Source organism: Medicago sativa, chromosome 1, assembly GCF_051527215.1.
Source record: "Medicago sativa cultivar Bolivia chromosome 1, Bolivia_mono, whole genome shotgun sequence".
NCBI classification, from domain to species: domain Eukaryota; kingdom Viridiplantae; phylum Streptophyta; class Magnoliopsida; order Fabales; family Fabaceae; genus Medicago; species Medicago sativa.
The window spans coordinates 32386796-32400854 of NC_140749.1; the positions used below are offsets into that span (position 1 = coordinate 32386796).

The following is a 14059-nucleotide window of genomic DNA, read 5'->3' on the forward strand; positions in this document are numbered from 1 at the left end:
TGAACCATTTGAACAGATCTCAATAACTTCGAGATTAGTTTTTACAATTGTGTGCAAATAATACCTTAGCTTAAACAAAACAAATCAGCTTTACAAAAGGTTATAATTTTGTTTCTTTCTAGAAATAGAAAATAACTTCTGATATTTTAAAAACTATTAAACAAGTAACATGCTTCTTTAATCATACAGAGATGAGACGGGCTCTATTAAAAGTAAATTTTTGACAAACAAGTAACATATTTCATGATGCACAAGTAACATGATAAAGCATCCAAATCCCGTGGTTTCCTTATGTGCCTAAGATGTCACAACAAATACAGCAGTAATCCACTAATTCATAATGTGCTTTTACCAACCAAATGTATTTTATCAACCAAGATAAATAAGATAATTATCACTTAGTAACATGTTAGGTTCTCAAAAACCTAATTTCACTATTACAGAATATAATGAGCTTTTAAAACTTAGTGCAACCCAGACCACATGTGTCTGTTTCAAACATTGTCAAATGTGGGTTCATGCACCCCCAAAGATCCTATGGTATAACTTATACACTTCATGGAAAGAAATTAGCTTGGAGATATTTCCTCTCATGTCCAAGCAAAAGAATTGATTTTTGCAAGCGAAAAATACCTAGAACGTGGCACTGCAAATGGATCACAAGAATCACAACTGATTTAATTTAAGTATGTCACACTTCCTCAACAAAAGCATGTTTCTCCAAGATGGCAACTGTCTCTTCCTTCGAGCTGCAAATTGAAGGCGAACAAGGACACAATCAATGCATTTTTATGAAATAGAAAATTCATATTTGTAAAATATCAAATGTAAATTATAATCCAAAAATTGTTTCTTCCAAACATGTAGTTTTGACCCATAAAAGTAAACAATCACTTTGGTCCTGAATGTATGAAGTGTTGTCATTATAGTCCTTGAATGCACTCAAATTGCAAACACATCCACGCGTATCTCTTTTATTAGTCATTTTGGTCATCAAGTATGTTTTTAGGTAGTCAATTTAATCCTTTTTTTATTTTTATTTTTTTGAAACGGCAAATTTTATTTGTTGACGAGAGGTGTAAGACACACCTGCAACACGCGGGAAAAACAAAAAAAAACAACCAAAAGGCGCACCGTATATATGCGGCACCGAATCATGATGCCGGAGTATACGCCAAGTGACCAAAACAGCACAGTCACGCCCAACAGAAAACCGCGACAGAGGCAACTGCTAGGGGGCGCATACCCCGGCATCACAAACCAAAACACACCAAAATAGGATTAAAAATCCAACCAAACAGGAACACAACTACTGCGCCAGAAACTACAGCAGCACAGCACCCTCCAAACCACATACCAGACCCAAAATGACAGCAGAAAACCCTAAAAAACCGCAGACTCTTTGCAATTATGAACCTGCCAGCACCACAAGCAGAACTGCTGGAACAGAACAGCAGAAAAACCTGCTGTCATGACAGCAAACAGCAGCATACACCAGCATCACCATCCACTTCAGCAACAAGAAAAACGCACCATTACCGTATCAGACAGTCTTGCGGGTTCCAAGTCCATTCATAGAACATACATGCCGGCAAGTTTAAACGGTTCAGCACCCATCTCCAAGCTAACACCTTGATAGCCTTGACCACTTCTTCAATCCCACAAGTAGAGTTATTGAAAATCAAGTCATTTCTAACTCGCCAAATTGTCCAAATAGCCGCATGCCAGATAATCCGGTACCCCTTACGAATCTTCTTATTCCCCGACAACTCATTCCATCACTTCCAATGCACAAATAGATCCGGTGGTGTGTGATAAACAAAGCCTAGCCACCTCAAAATACCAGCCCAAACCTCCCTTGCCATAACACAATTAAGGAATAAGTGATCCGACGCTTCCGGCACCCCTTCACACATCACACAGTTAATCGAAGAATCCGGCTGTAAGACATTCCTTCTAGAGAGATTAACTCTAGTCGGAATCCTATCACGTTAATCCTTCACACATCACACAGTTAATCCTTGAATGTGTTTTTCGTTGATCAATCCATAAAATTACTAACAAAAGAGGAACTAGGGATGTGTTTGCAATTTCAATACGTTTAGGGACCATGGTGACAACGCCTCAAACATTCAGGGAACAAAATGGTTGTTTGCTTTATAATTATTTCAAAGGCTTCAAAATTATGATGACCATGTTTCATATGCATTTTGCACAGATAAAGTAACCTAAGTGGGAGATGAATCTAGCATCATTCATTTTTAGATATCCATGGTGAAATATTAGAACATCAAAATCTCACAGCTACCACCATCCTATATTAGATATATGAAGATTATATAAAAAGAAACGTATTTTAGCATCTGCATCAGACTTATCAGTACAGTCCATTCTGTAAACAGTGCAGCAAAAATAAGTGTAGAGAAATACCTTCCAGGTCTAACTATCTTGTATTTGTATGGTGTACTGAGATCCACAACAGTTGAACCTACACGGCCGGATGGAAGCAAACCACCATCATAAACAGAAGCACAGTGCTCCCATAGTTTTTCAAAATCTTTGATGCAAACACTACTTGGTTGTCCACTTAGGTTTGCACTGGTAAGGGCCAAGGCAGTTCCTGAACCACGGGCAATGAGCCAAATGAAATTGCAATCTGGCACTCTAACTCCTATACTATCAAATCCTGGGTTTAGAGATCGTTCAAGAGCACTTGACTCACCTGTAACATTCAAGCATACAATCAGATATTACATAGGATCTTTACAACGAAATCAAAGGTTCACAGAAGAAATATTGTAGAAAGGGATTGAAGAAATAGGACCATTGTTGCTTTAAACAAGTTTTGTGAATCGATTGATTAAAATATATGCTTTCTACATACTTTCCCTAAATTCATTTTCCGTTACACTCACACAAAAATGACATATGGCACACAAACCTCGTCTTAGTACAACTGTGACAGGCCCTGGTAGTAGGGAATCAAGCAGAACATGAGGTAAATGATCAGTGAGGGCAAAGCGATTTATGTCTGATACATCACCAACACAAATAGCTAGTGGGCTTGTATGTTTACGACCTTTAATCTCATAAATCCTGTTAACTGCTTCCAATGAGCTGCCAACATTTTCCAAAGGTAACAAGCAGTTATTAATCATTCAGAAAGCAATTGAATCATGAATCATAATAGGTCTAAATATATGGAGACTATGCAGTGCAAATGAGATTTTAAAAGTACTGGTAAATCACATACAAGTGAGACCCGCTTTATATTCAATTACTGAAATTTATTTTGCAAATCACTTGGTTGATAGTTTGCTGGAAAATAGTATATTCATCCTAAACCATCCTAAATGGTTTAATAAACAATTGACTTTCAGATAAGTCTTGAAAAATGTAGGGAAAAAATCATTTGAAAGCCTCCATTGACCTTTATATCCATACATCCCGGAGGATAAAACAAGCAAAGTTCCGGTATATAACTGTCTTAATACCATTATTTCAAACATTAACAATATCAACAACAACAACCACACCCTTTATATCGAGCAGAGTTGCTTAAAATGTGTGGCTAAGTTTGGATTCACATAACCTCAAGGAAAAACACTTGTTTAAAGAGATTCTTAACTATGCCATAAAATCATCTTTTAATAGCAAAAATTTCTCGTATACACTGATGCTGATTTTTTTTAAAGGGCAGGTTTTATAAACAGGAAACTCCAGTACAAGCCGTACATAGAGGTCCGAAAAAACGAAAAAATAGAAACACAGGCCCCGGATATAAAACTTCCTGGACAAAAACAACCAAAAACAAAGTACAGCAGCTGATGCAACTGCACTAAACCAAAAAAAAAACAGAAAAAACCTGCTGTAAAACACAACACTATATCAAAGGGGAAACCTTGCCCCACTTAAACAGTACTGCCTAAAAGCCAGAAACACAACCAAACCAGAACAGCAGCTTCATGATAGTAAAAGGACTCCTAACGGGTAAGGGCAGAATTTAGTCAAGAAAAATGAGTGAAGAGATGAAACTTTGGTGGGTTGTTGCATTTACATTGAGAGGAGACGCTCTTGATTGGTGAAGATTCTTGGAAGGAGAGCAATCCAAATACTTGTTGGTGGGATTTTTCAAAGGCCATTCTCAAGAAGTTCCAACCAGAAGTTTGGGATTCTCTTCTGGATTCAGAAAATGATGGCCAAGAAAACAGAGGCAACACTGAAGTTCAAGAAGAGAAGCAAGAACTGGTAGCATCTCAAAATAAAACAAAAATCATAAGTGAAGATGAAGATAAAACGACACAGATGAGTAAATAAAACGAAAATGAAGGCAAAAATCTGAATGTAGAACCAGAACTAGAAAGAGGAAATGTAGAAAGACAACTGAGATGAAATGCAGTGAGCAAAGACCAATTTAAGTGTAGCAAAAGATTGGTAAGGATGAAGGAAAATCTTGAAGGAAAAGAGAAGGTATGGAATTGGATCCTGTGAAAGAAGCAACGAGATGTGATATGGTAGAGAAATATTACTTAGAATTGCAGGTTCCATGCATGTTCTGCGATCCGCCGATGTCACTATTGCCATCACAATTGAGGAAGTTTGCAACAAAGAGAATTAGGGAATTGAGAGATTCAGAGATGGACCGACTGAGTGGCGACCGCCAGAACAGTTAGTCCAGTTGCCGTCGTTGCCGAAACCTTCAAACAGTAGATCCCACATGGCAGTTGCTGCTATTTCGAGAACAGAGTCTAGGAGCGACAAATTTCCACTAACAGCGCTGTCGTTGTCCAAACCGCCAGATCCTCTGCACACAGTCATTGCTAATGTGGTACGCAAAGTATGTTCATATGCAAAGCAAGAGGCGCCATACATTGTAACTTTGGGAAGTTATCCTGCTGATACCATTGTCCTTATGATCCTAATACCTCATGCATTAAAATCAACTGTCATTTTTAATGAATAGGGGTGAAGATTTTTTGTTTGACTCGCTAAACATCTTGAGTTACATGAGGGAAGGAGCAGACTTTCCTATTGAGAAAATGGGGCCTGTGTGGGTAACGTGTTCTGCTGCTGGTATCAACCCAGTAATTAGATTATGCTTTTTGGTCAAAAGTTACATCGAAAACATGGCATTTGATCTGAGAGTATGTTCTTCAGTTTCATGCATAGGTTGGTCATCATGTTTCAAGTTATGGGACCCTGGTGGACACTAATCCAATCCTTCACCTTAAGGACAAGGTGAATCTTTAGGGGGGGGGGGGGTAATGTTAGTAATAGGACTTCTAAGGGGTAAGGGCAGAAGTTATATAATGTTATTAAATTGTATTTAATATCTCCTGTCCGCAGAACTTCTATGTAACTGCTATAAGGAGTTAGTATTATAAATAAAGATGGAGAAGAAAATAAGGGCATTTGGGGATTGGGATAAAGGTAGGGAGAGACCAAGCTCTCGAGTTCTTGGAGGGGAGAGAACCAAGACTCTCGAATTTCTTAGGATTATATCGTAATCTTACTATTAAATTTCTATTTTTATATCATTTTCTATCACTTCACACCCAAAAAACGCACACAGCGACCACAAGGAGAAAAACGCGCACGGCCTACAACACCTCACCAGCTATTTCCTCATAAGGCAATCTCTCGGATTCCAATTCCACTCATAGAACAAACAAAATGGAACCTTCACTCTACCCAAAGTCCATTTCCAAGATAACACCTTAGCTTCCTCAACCAACTCCTCCACCTCCTTCTCCACATTGTGAAACGCTCTTTGGTTCCTCGCATTCCAAATCAAAGGTCTTTTAACAAAATCGGCAATGGCTCAACAATTGATTTCCCCAACTCTTCCGACATGGTGCTAAATTTGAGAAGTCTATAGGTCAATGCTTGTTGGTGTCCACTAGCAGTCTCCCGCACAACTATGTCAGCAAGTAATGTAACTTAGCATTGCTTTTCTTCTACCCTATATCACACATTACTGCTGTCTTGTTTAATTTTTTAGTGATCATCATATATTGCTTATCAAATATCTTTATTACTCTAATGCCATTTAAGTTTCCACGCTACTATTCCCACCTAAACACCCAAGCATTTTGACAACGCAATTAACTTTCTACTCACTGTTTTATCCGATACTATGATGTAGTTCAGCAACCTAGTTGCTTAGTTCTCCCAACCATATCAATACTACACTACTCCCTCCGGTCACATTTATAAGCAAAAAACTACTTTACCTGTTTAATTTATTCTCAAACTGGTCTTTAATTCTATCATTTCAGTGCAGATTCTAAGCTAAGGTTAATTTAGGTGCTTGATAGGATATGAAACACGAAAACCGGGCACGACAATGATGCGTCAACACTGATAAAATTTTGAGAAAATGACATATTTCAATTGTAATCACAAGTGTCGGTGTCGGACACGTCTTCAATCAAAAGTGTTGGTGCAACAAAGTTGATAGGTATATGATTTCTTATGAATTAAAATCATAATTTGTGTTTATAAAATGCATATATAACAGGAAACATGTTAAAAGATGCACGAAGGATTTTAAGGCTATATGCAATAAATTTTAAGCACAAATTAACATTAAAATAGCATACATACCAGGCATCACAAGCAAATCCATATAGTGTATCAGTGGGAACTGCAATGACCTTTCCAGCTTTCAAAGCTTCAAATGCCTCTGCAGCATAAGCATCTGTTGCAGGATGAACCACACCAGTCTTAACATCAAGACCCAAGTCACATCTTTCCATACTCCAAGCCATGTTTTTGGAGAAACCCCTTCTAATCCCTTGATTCTGCTGCCGCAAACTTCGAACACACGTCAACTTACACACCCCTGAAATACAATTACCATTGGTTCAGTCAACAAAAAACAACAATAACAGTAACAATATCAAGAATTAACAACGACCCATATAAAAATTGAACATTTTTGTAGTTTAATATGATGAAAGGAAGGATTTTTAAGCATGAAAATAAAGTGGGTATGTGTAAAAAGGTTAGAATATGAGAAATTTGGAATGACACAGCAAGTGTTTGATAAAATGTGGAAAAGAAAGAGAAGTAGAAGAAAAGACTGACAGTGGTGTAGGGTGACTAAAGTGCACCTCGTAAGAAGTAAGTGTTGACTAGAAACTGTCCTTGTTGTAGGGAGGATATGTTCATCAGCAGTGTTCACAACACAACTGCCTTGTGCTTTTCCTGATTTGGGTTGTTTAATGTTTCGGATAAATTCGGTGTTTTAGAAATTATTATTATTAGAGAGATAAAAAAGGTACATCTCCAAAATCAGTAATTTTTTTTTTAAGTTAAAAAGTAAGAAAAATCCAATATACGTCAAAATAGAATCGAGAAGTTAGATGCCGTACGTATGATAGCAAAAATCAAATGTCAGATTATGAAGTAGTAAGGGAAGAAAAATAGTTAAGTCAAGGATGGATTACGATTAAGAAGACTTTAAACCTATAATTTACTTTAGAATTGAAATTCTGTTGAGTTGACGAAGGAGGAAGAAAATTCAATTGCTTTAGTAGTATCAATAATTTCTTTCCGAGGAGGTTTTTAATGGAGTGATTTTTTTTTGGTTACATTTTAATGGAGTGATTGACAGTAGTACTAGTACAATTGCTTTAAACTTTGTAACAAGAAAAACGCACCATTACCGCAGCAGACAGTCTTGCGGGTTCCAAGTCCATTCATAGAACATACATGCCGGCAAGTTTAAACGGTTCAGCACCCATCTCCAAGCTAACACCTTGATAGCCTTGACCACTTCTTCAATCCCACAAGTAGAGTTATTGAAAATCAAGTCATTTCTAACTCGCCAAATTGTCCAAATAGCCGCATGCCAGATAATCCGGTACCCCTTACGAATTTATTCCCCGACAACTCATTCCACCACTTCCAATGCACAAATAGATCCGGTGGTGTGTGATAAACAAAGCCTAGCCACCTCAAAATACCAGCCCAAACCTCCCTTGCCATAACACAATTAAGGAATAAGTGATCCGACGCTTCCGGCACCCCTTCACACATCACACAGTTAATCGAAGAATCCGGCGGTAAGACATTCCTTCTAGAGAGATTAACTCTAGTCGGAATCCTATCACGTTAATCCTTCACACATCACACAGTTAATCCTTGAATGTGTTTTTCGTTGATCAATCCATAAAATTACTAGCAAAAGAGGAACTAGGGATGTGTTTGCAATTTCAATACGTTTAGGGACCATGGTGACAACGCCTCAAACATTCAGGGAACAAAATGGTTGTTTGCTTTATAATTATTTCAAAGGCTTCAAAATTATGATGACCATGTTTCATATGCATTTTGCACAGATAAAGTAACCTAAGTGGGAGATGAATCTAGCATCATTCATTTTTAGATATCCATGGTGAAATATTAGAACATCAAAGTCTCACAGCTACCACCATCCTATATTAGATATATGAAGATTATATAAAAAGAAACGTATTTTAGCATCTGCATCAGACTTAGCAGTACAGTCCATTCTGTAAACAGTGCAGCAAAAATAAGTGTAGAGAAATACCTTCCAGGTCTAAGTATCTTGTATTTGTATGGTGTACTGAGATCCACAACAGTTGAACCTACACGGCCGGATGGAAGCAAACCACCATCATAAACAGAAGCACAGTGCTCCCATAGTTTTTCAAAATCTTTGATGCAAACACTACTTGGTTGTCCACTTAGGTTTGCACTGGTAAGGGCCAAGGCAGTTCCTGAACCACGGGCAATGAGCCGAATGAAATTGCAATCTGGCACTCTAACTCCTATACTATCAAATCCTGGGTTTAGAGATCGTTCAAGAGCACTTGACTCACCTGTAACATTCAAGCATACAATCAGATATTACATAGGATCTTTACAACGAAATCAAAGGTTCACAGAAGAAATATTGTAGAAAGGGATTGAAGAAATAGGACCATTGTTGCTTTAAACAAGTTTTGTGAATCGATTGATTAAAATATATGCTTTCTACATACTTTCCCTAAATTCATTTTCCGTTACACTCACACAAAAATGACATATGGCACACAAACCTCGTCTTAGTACAACTGTGACAGGCCCTGGTAGTAGGGAATCAAGCAGAACATGAGGTAAATGATCAGTGAGGGCAAAGCGATTTATGTCTGATACATCACCAACACAAATAGCTAGTGGGCTTGTATGTTTACGACCTTTAATCTCATAAATCCTGTTAACTGCTTCCAATGAGCTGCCAACATTTTCCAAAGGTAACAAGCAGTTATTAATCATTCAGAAAGCAATTGAATCATGAATCATAATAGGTCTAAATATATGGAGACTATGCAGTGCAAATGAGATTTTAAAAGTACTGGTAAATCACATACAAGTGAGACCCGCTTTATATTCAATTACTGAAATTTATTTTGCAAATCACTTGGTTGATAGTTTGCTGGAAAATAGTATATTCATCCTAAACCATCCTAAATGGTTTAATAAACAATTGACTTTCAGATAAGTCTTGAAAAATGTAGGGAAAAAATCATTTGAAAGCCTCCATTGACCTTTATATCCATACATCCCGGAGGATAAAACAAGCAAAGTTCCGGTATATAACTGTCTTAATACCATTATTTCAAACATTAACAATAACAACAACAACAACCACACCCTTTATATCGAGCAGAGTTGCTTAAAATGTGTGGCTAAGTTTGGATTCACATAACCTCAAGGAAAAACACTTGTTTAAAGAGATTCTTAACTATGCCATAAAATCATCTTTTAATAGCAAAAATTTCTCGTATACACTGATGCTGATTTTTTTTTAAAGGGCAGGTTTTATAAACAGGAAACTCCAGTACAAGCCGTACATAGAGGTCCGAAAAAACGAAAAAATAGAAACACAGGCCCCGGATATAAAACTTCCTGGACAAAAACAACCAAAAACAAAGTACAGCAGCTGATGCAACTGCACTAAACCACAAAAACAGAAAAAACCTGCTGTAAAACACAACACTATATCAAAGGGGAAACCTTGCCCCACTTAAACAGTACTGCCTAAAAGCCAGAAACACAACCAAACCAGAACAGCAGCTTCATGATAGTAAAAGGACTCCTAACGGGTAAGGGCAGAATTTAGTCAAGAAAAATGAGTGAAGAGATGAAACTTTGGTGGGTTGTTGCATTTACATTGAGAGGAGACGCTCTTGATTGGTGAAGATTCTTGGAAGGAGAGCAATCCAAATACTTGTTGGTGGGATTTTTCAAAGGCCATTCTCAAGAAGTTCCAACCAGAAGTTTGGGATTCTCTTCTGGATTCAGAAAATGAAGGCCAAGAAAACAGAGGCAACACTGAAGTTCAAGAAGAGAAGCAAGAACTGGTAGCATCTCAAAATAAAACAAAAATCATAAGTGAAGATGAAGATAAAACGACACAGATGAGTAAATAAAACGAAAATGAAGGCAAAAATCTGAATGTAGAACCAGAACTAGAAAGAGGAAATGTAGAAAGACAACTGAGATTAAATGCAGTGAGCAAAGACCAATTTAAGTATAGCAAAAGATTGGTAAGGATGAAGGAAAATCTTGAAGGAAAAGAGAAGGTATGGAATTGGATCCTGTGAAAGAAGCAACGAGATGTGATATGGTAGAGAAATATTACTTAGAATTGCAGGTTCCATGCATGTTCTGCGATCCGCCGATGTCACTATTGCCATCACAATTGAGGAAGTTTGCAACAAAGAGAATTAGGGAATTGAGAGATTCAGAGATGGACCGACTGAGTGGCGACCGCCAGAACAGTTAGTCCAGTTGCCGTCGTTGCCGAAACCTTCAAACAGTAGATCACACATGGCAGTTGCTGCTATTTCGAGAACAGAGTCTAGGAGCGACAAATTTCCACTAACAACGCTGTCGTTGTCCAAACCGCCAGCTCCTCTGCACACAGTCATTGCTAATGTGGTACGCAAAGTATGTTCATATGCAAAGCAAGAGGCGCCATACATTGTAACTTTGGGAAGTTATCCTGCTGATACCATTGTCCTTATGATCCTAATACCTCATGCATTAAAATCAACTGTCATTTTTAATGAATAGGGGTGAAGATTTTTTGTTTGACTCGCTAAACATCTTGAGTTACATGAGGGAAGGAGCAGACTTTCCTATTGAGAAAATGGGGCCTCTGTGGGTAACGTGTTCTGCTGCTGGTATCAACCCAGTAATTAGATTATGCTTTTTGGTCAAAAGTTACATCGAAAACATGGCATTTGATCCGAGAGTATGTTCTTCAGTTTCATGCATAGGTTGGTCATCATGTTTCAAGTTATGGGACCCTGGTGGACACTAATCCAATCCTTCACCTTAAGGACAAGGTGAATCTTTAGGGGGGGGGGGGTAATGTTAGTAATAGGACTTCTAAGGGGTAAGGGCAGAAGTTATATAATATTATTAAATTGTATTTAATATCTCCTGTCCGCAGAACTTCTATGTAACTGCTATAAGAAGTTAGTATTATAAATAAAGATGGAGAAGAAAATAAGGGCATTTGGGGATTGGGATAAAGGTAGGGAGAGACCAAGCTCTCGAGTTCTTGGAGGGGAGAGAACCAAGACTCTCGAATTTCTTGGGATTATATCGTAATCTTACTATTAAATTTCTATTTTTATATCATTTTCTATCACTTCACACCCAAAAAACGCACACAGCGACCACAAGGAGAAAAACGCGCACGGCCTACAACACCTCACCAGCTATTTCCTCATAAGGCAATCTCTCGGATTCCAATTCCACTCATAGAAGAAACAAAATGGAACCTTCACTGCACCCAAAGTCCATTTCCAATATAACACCTTAGCTTCCTCAACCAACTCCTCCACCTCCTTCTCCACATTGTGAAACGCTCTTTGGTTCCTCGCATTCCAAATCAAAGGTCTTTTAACAAAATCGGCAATGGCTCAACAATTGATTTCCCCAACTTTTCCGACATGGTGCTAAATTTGAGAAGTCTATAGGTCAATGCTTGTTGGTGTCCACTAGCAGTCTCCCGCACAACTATGTCAGCAAGTAATGTAACTTAGCATTGCTTTTCTTCTACCCTATATCACACATTACTGCTGTCTTGTTTAATTTTTTAGTGATCATCATATATTGCTTATCAAATATCTTTATTACTCTAATGCCATTTAAGTTTCCACGCTACTATTCCCACCTAAACACCCAAGCATTTTGACAACGCAATTAACTTTCTACTCACTGTTTTATCCGATACTATGATGTAGTTCAGCAACCTACTTGCTTAGTTCTCCCAACCATATCAATACTACACTACTCCTTCCGGTCACATTTATAAGCAAAAAACTACTTTACCTGTTTAATTTATTCTCAAACCGGTCTTTAATTCTATCATTTCAGTGCAGATTCTAAGCTAAGGTTAATTTAGGTGCTTGATAGGATATGAAACACGAAAACCGGGCACGACAATGATGCGTCAACACTGATAAAATTTTGAGAAAATGACATATTTCAATTGTAATCACAAGTGTCGGTGTCGGACACGTCTTCAATCAAAAGTGTTGGTGCAACAAAGTTGATAGGTATATGATTTCTTATGAATTAAAATCATAATTTTTGTTTATAAAATGCATATATAACAGGAAACATGTTAAAAGATGCACGAAGGATTTTAAGGCTATATGCAATAAATTTTAAGCACAAATTAACATTAAAATAGCATACATACCAGGCATCACAAGCAAATCCATATAGTGTATCAGTGGGAACTGCAATGACCTTTCCAGCTTTCAAAGCTTCAAATGCCTCTGCAGCATAAGCATCTGTTGCAGGATGAACCACACCAGTCTTAACATCAAGACCCAAGTCACATCTTTCCATACTCCAAGCCATGTTTTTGGAGAAACCCCTTCTAATCCCTTGATTCTGCTGCCGCAAACTTCGAACACACGTCAACTTACACACCCCTGAAATACAATTACCATTGGTTCAGTCAACAAAAAACAACAATAACAGTAACAATATCAAGAATTAACAACGACCCATATAAAAATTGAACATTTTTGTAGTTTAATATGATGAAAGGAAGGATTTTTAAGCATGAAAATAAAGTGGGTATGTGTAAAAAGGTTAGAATATGAGAAATTTGGAATGACACAGCAAGTGTTTGATAAAATGTGGAAAAGAAAGAGAAGTAGAAGAAAAGACTGACAGTGGTGTAGGGTGACTAAAGTGCACCTCGTAAGAAGGAAGTGTTGACTAGAAACCGTCCTTGTTGTAGGGAGGATATGTTCATCAGCAGTGTTCACAACACAACTGCCTTGTGCTTTTCCTGATTTGGGTTGTTTAATGTTTCGGATAAATTCGGTGTTTTAGAAATTATTATTATTAGAGAGATAAAAAAGGTACATCTCCAAAATCAGTAATTTTTTTTTAAGTTAAAAAGTAAGAAAAATCCAATATACGTCAAAATAGAATCGAGAAGTTAGATGCCGTACGTATGATAGCAAAAATCAAATGTCAGATTATGAAGTAGTAAGGGAAGAAAAATAGTTAAGTCAAGGATGGATTAGGATTAAGAAGACTTTAAACCTGTAATTTACTTTAGAATTGAAATTCTGTTGAGTTGACGAAGGAGGAAGAAAATTCAATTGCTTTAGTAGTATCAATAATTTCTTTCCGAGGAGGTTTTTAATGGAGTGATTTTTTTTTGGTTACATTTTAATGGAGTGATTGACAGTAGTACTAGTACAATTGCTTTAAACTTTGTAACAAGAAAAACGCACCATTACCGCAGCAGACAGTCTTGCGGGTTCCAAGTCCATTCATAGAACATACATGCCGGCAAGTTTAAACGGTTCAGCACCCATCTCCAAGCTAACACCTTGATAGCCTTGACCACTTCTTCAATCCCACAAGTAGAGTTATTGAAAATCAAGTCATTTCTAACTCGCCAAATTGTCCAAATAGCCGCATGCCAGATAATCCGGTACCCCTTACGAATCTTCTTATTCCCCGACAACTCATTCCACCACTTCCAATGCACAAATAGATCCGG

The 14059-nt window shown here is 37.5% G+C and overlaps 2 protein-coding genes across 10 annotated transcripts; both read right to left on the reverse strand.

Moving 5' to 3' along the window:
• Positions 1-323: 323 nt before the first annotated feature.
• LOC146954378 (uncharacterized) lies at positions 324-7804 on the reverse strand. Of its 4 annotated transcripts, none has more exons than XM_085716120.1 (5): positions 7665-7804; positions 6607-6844; positions 2942-3117; positions 2431-2722; positions 324-749 (listed from the first exon to the last, which is right to left on the reverse strand). In XM_085716120.1, exons 1-5 carry the CDS (start codon positions 7705-7707, stop codon positions 692-694), a joined length of 807 nt encoding a protein of 268 aa, XP_085572246.1. In that variant the 5' UTR covers positions 7708-7804; the 3' UTR covers positions 324-691. The 4 variants fall into 4 exon arrangements, with proteins under 4 accessions (XP_085572246.1, XP_085572247.1, XP_085572249.1 ...); XM_085716121.1 differs by having other exon boundaries at positions 7671-7794; XM_085716123.1 differs by lacking the exon at positions 7665-7804 and adding an exon at positions 7090-7192.
• Positions 7805-7831: 27 nt separating this feature from the next.
• LOC146954379 (uncharacterized) lies at positions 7832-13927 on the reverse strand. 6 transcript variants are annotated; one of them, XM_085716117.1, is made up of 5 exons: positions 13240-13377; positions 12731-12968; positions 9069-9244; positions 8558-8849; positions 7832-8033 (listed from the first exon to the last, which is right to left on the reverse strand). In XM_085716117.1, exons 1-5 carry the CDS (start codon positions 13295-13297, stop codon positions 8000-8002), a joined length of 798 nt encoding a protein of 265 aa, XP_085572243.1. In that variant the 5' UTR covers positions 13298-13377; the 3' UTR covers positions 7832-7999. The 6 variants fall into 6 exon arrangements, with proteins under 6 accessions (XP_085572243.1, XP_085572242.1, XP_085572240.1 ...); XM_085716116.1 differs by lacking the exon at positions 13240-13377 and adding an exon at positions 13794-13917 and having other exon boundaries at positions 8001-8124; XM_085716114.1 differs by having other exon boundaries at positions 8001-8124.
• Positions 13928-14059: the final 132 nt, after the last annotated feature.

Excerpts from the sequence above, each read along its gene's own strand:
- LOC146954379 (XM_085716114.1), bottom strand. The coding sequence starts at position 13,297 with ATGAACATATCCTCCCTACAACAAGGACGGTTTCTAGTCAACACTTCC. Across the intron at positions 8,850-9,068 it reads CACAGTTGTACTAAGACGAG|GTGAGTCAAGTGCTCTTGAA; the intron begins GTTTGTGTGCCA and ends TGAATGTTACAG. Across the intron at positions 8,125-8,557 it reads AAGATACTTAGACCTGGAAG|GATTAACGTGATAGGATTCC; the intron begins GTATTTCTCTAC and ends TGATGTGTGAAG.
- LOC146954378 (XM_085716120.1), bottom strand. The coding sequence starts at position 7,707 with ATGAATGGACTTGGAACCCGCAAGACTGTCTGCTGCGGTAATG. Across the intron at positions 3,118-6,606 it reads GGATTTGCTTGTGATGCCTG|CTCATTGGAAGCAGTTAACA; the intron begins GTATGTATGCTA and ends AAATGTTGGCAG. Across the intron at positions 750-2,430 it reads AAGATAGTTAGACCTGGAAG|CTCGAAGGAAGAGACAGTTG; the intron begins GTATTTCTCTAC and ends TTCAATTTGCAG.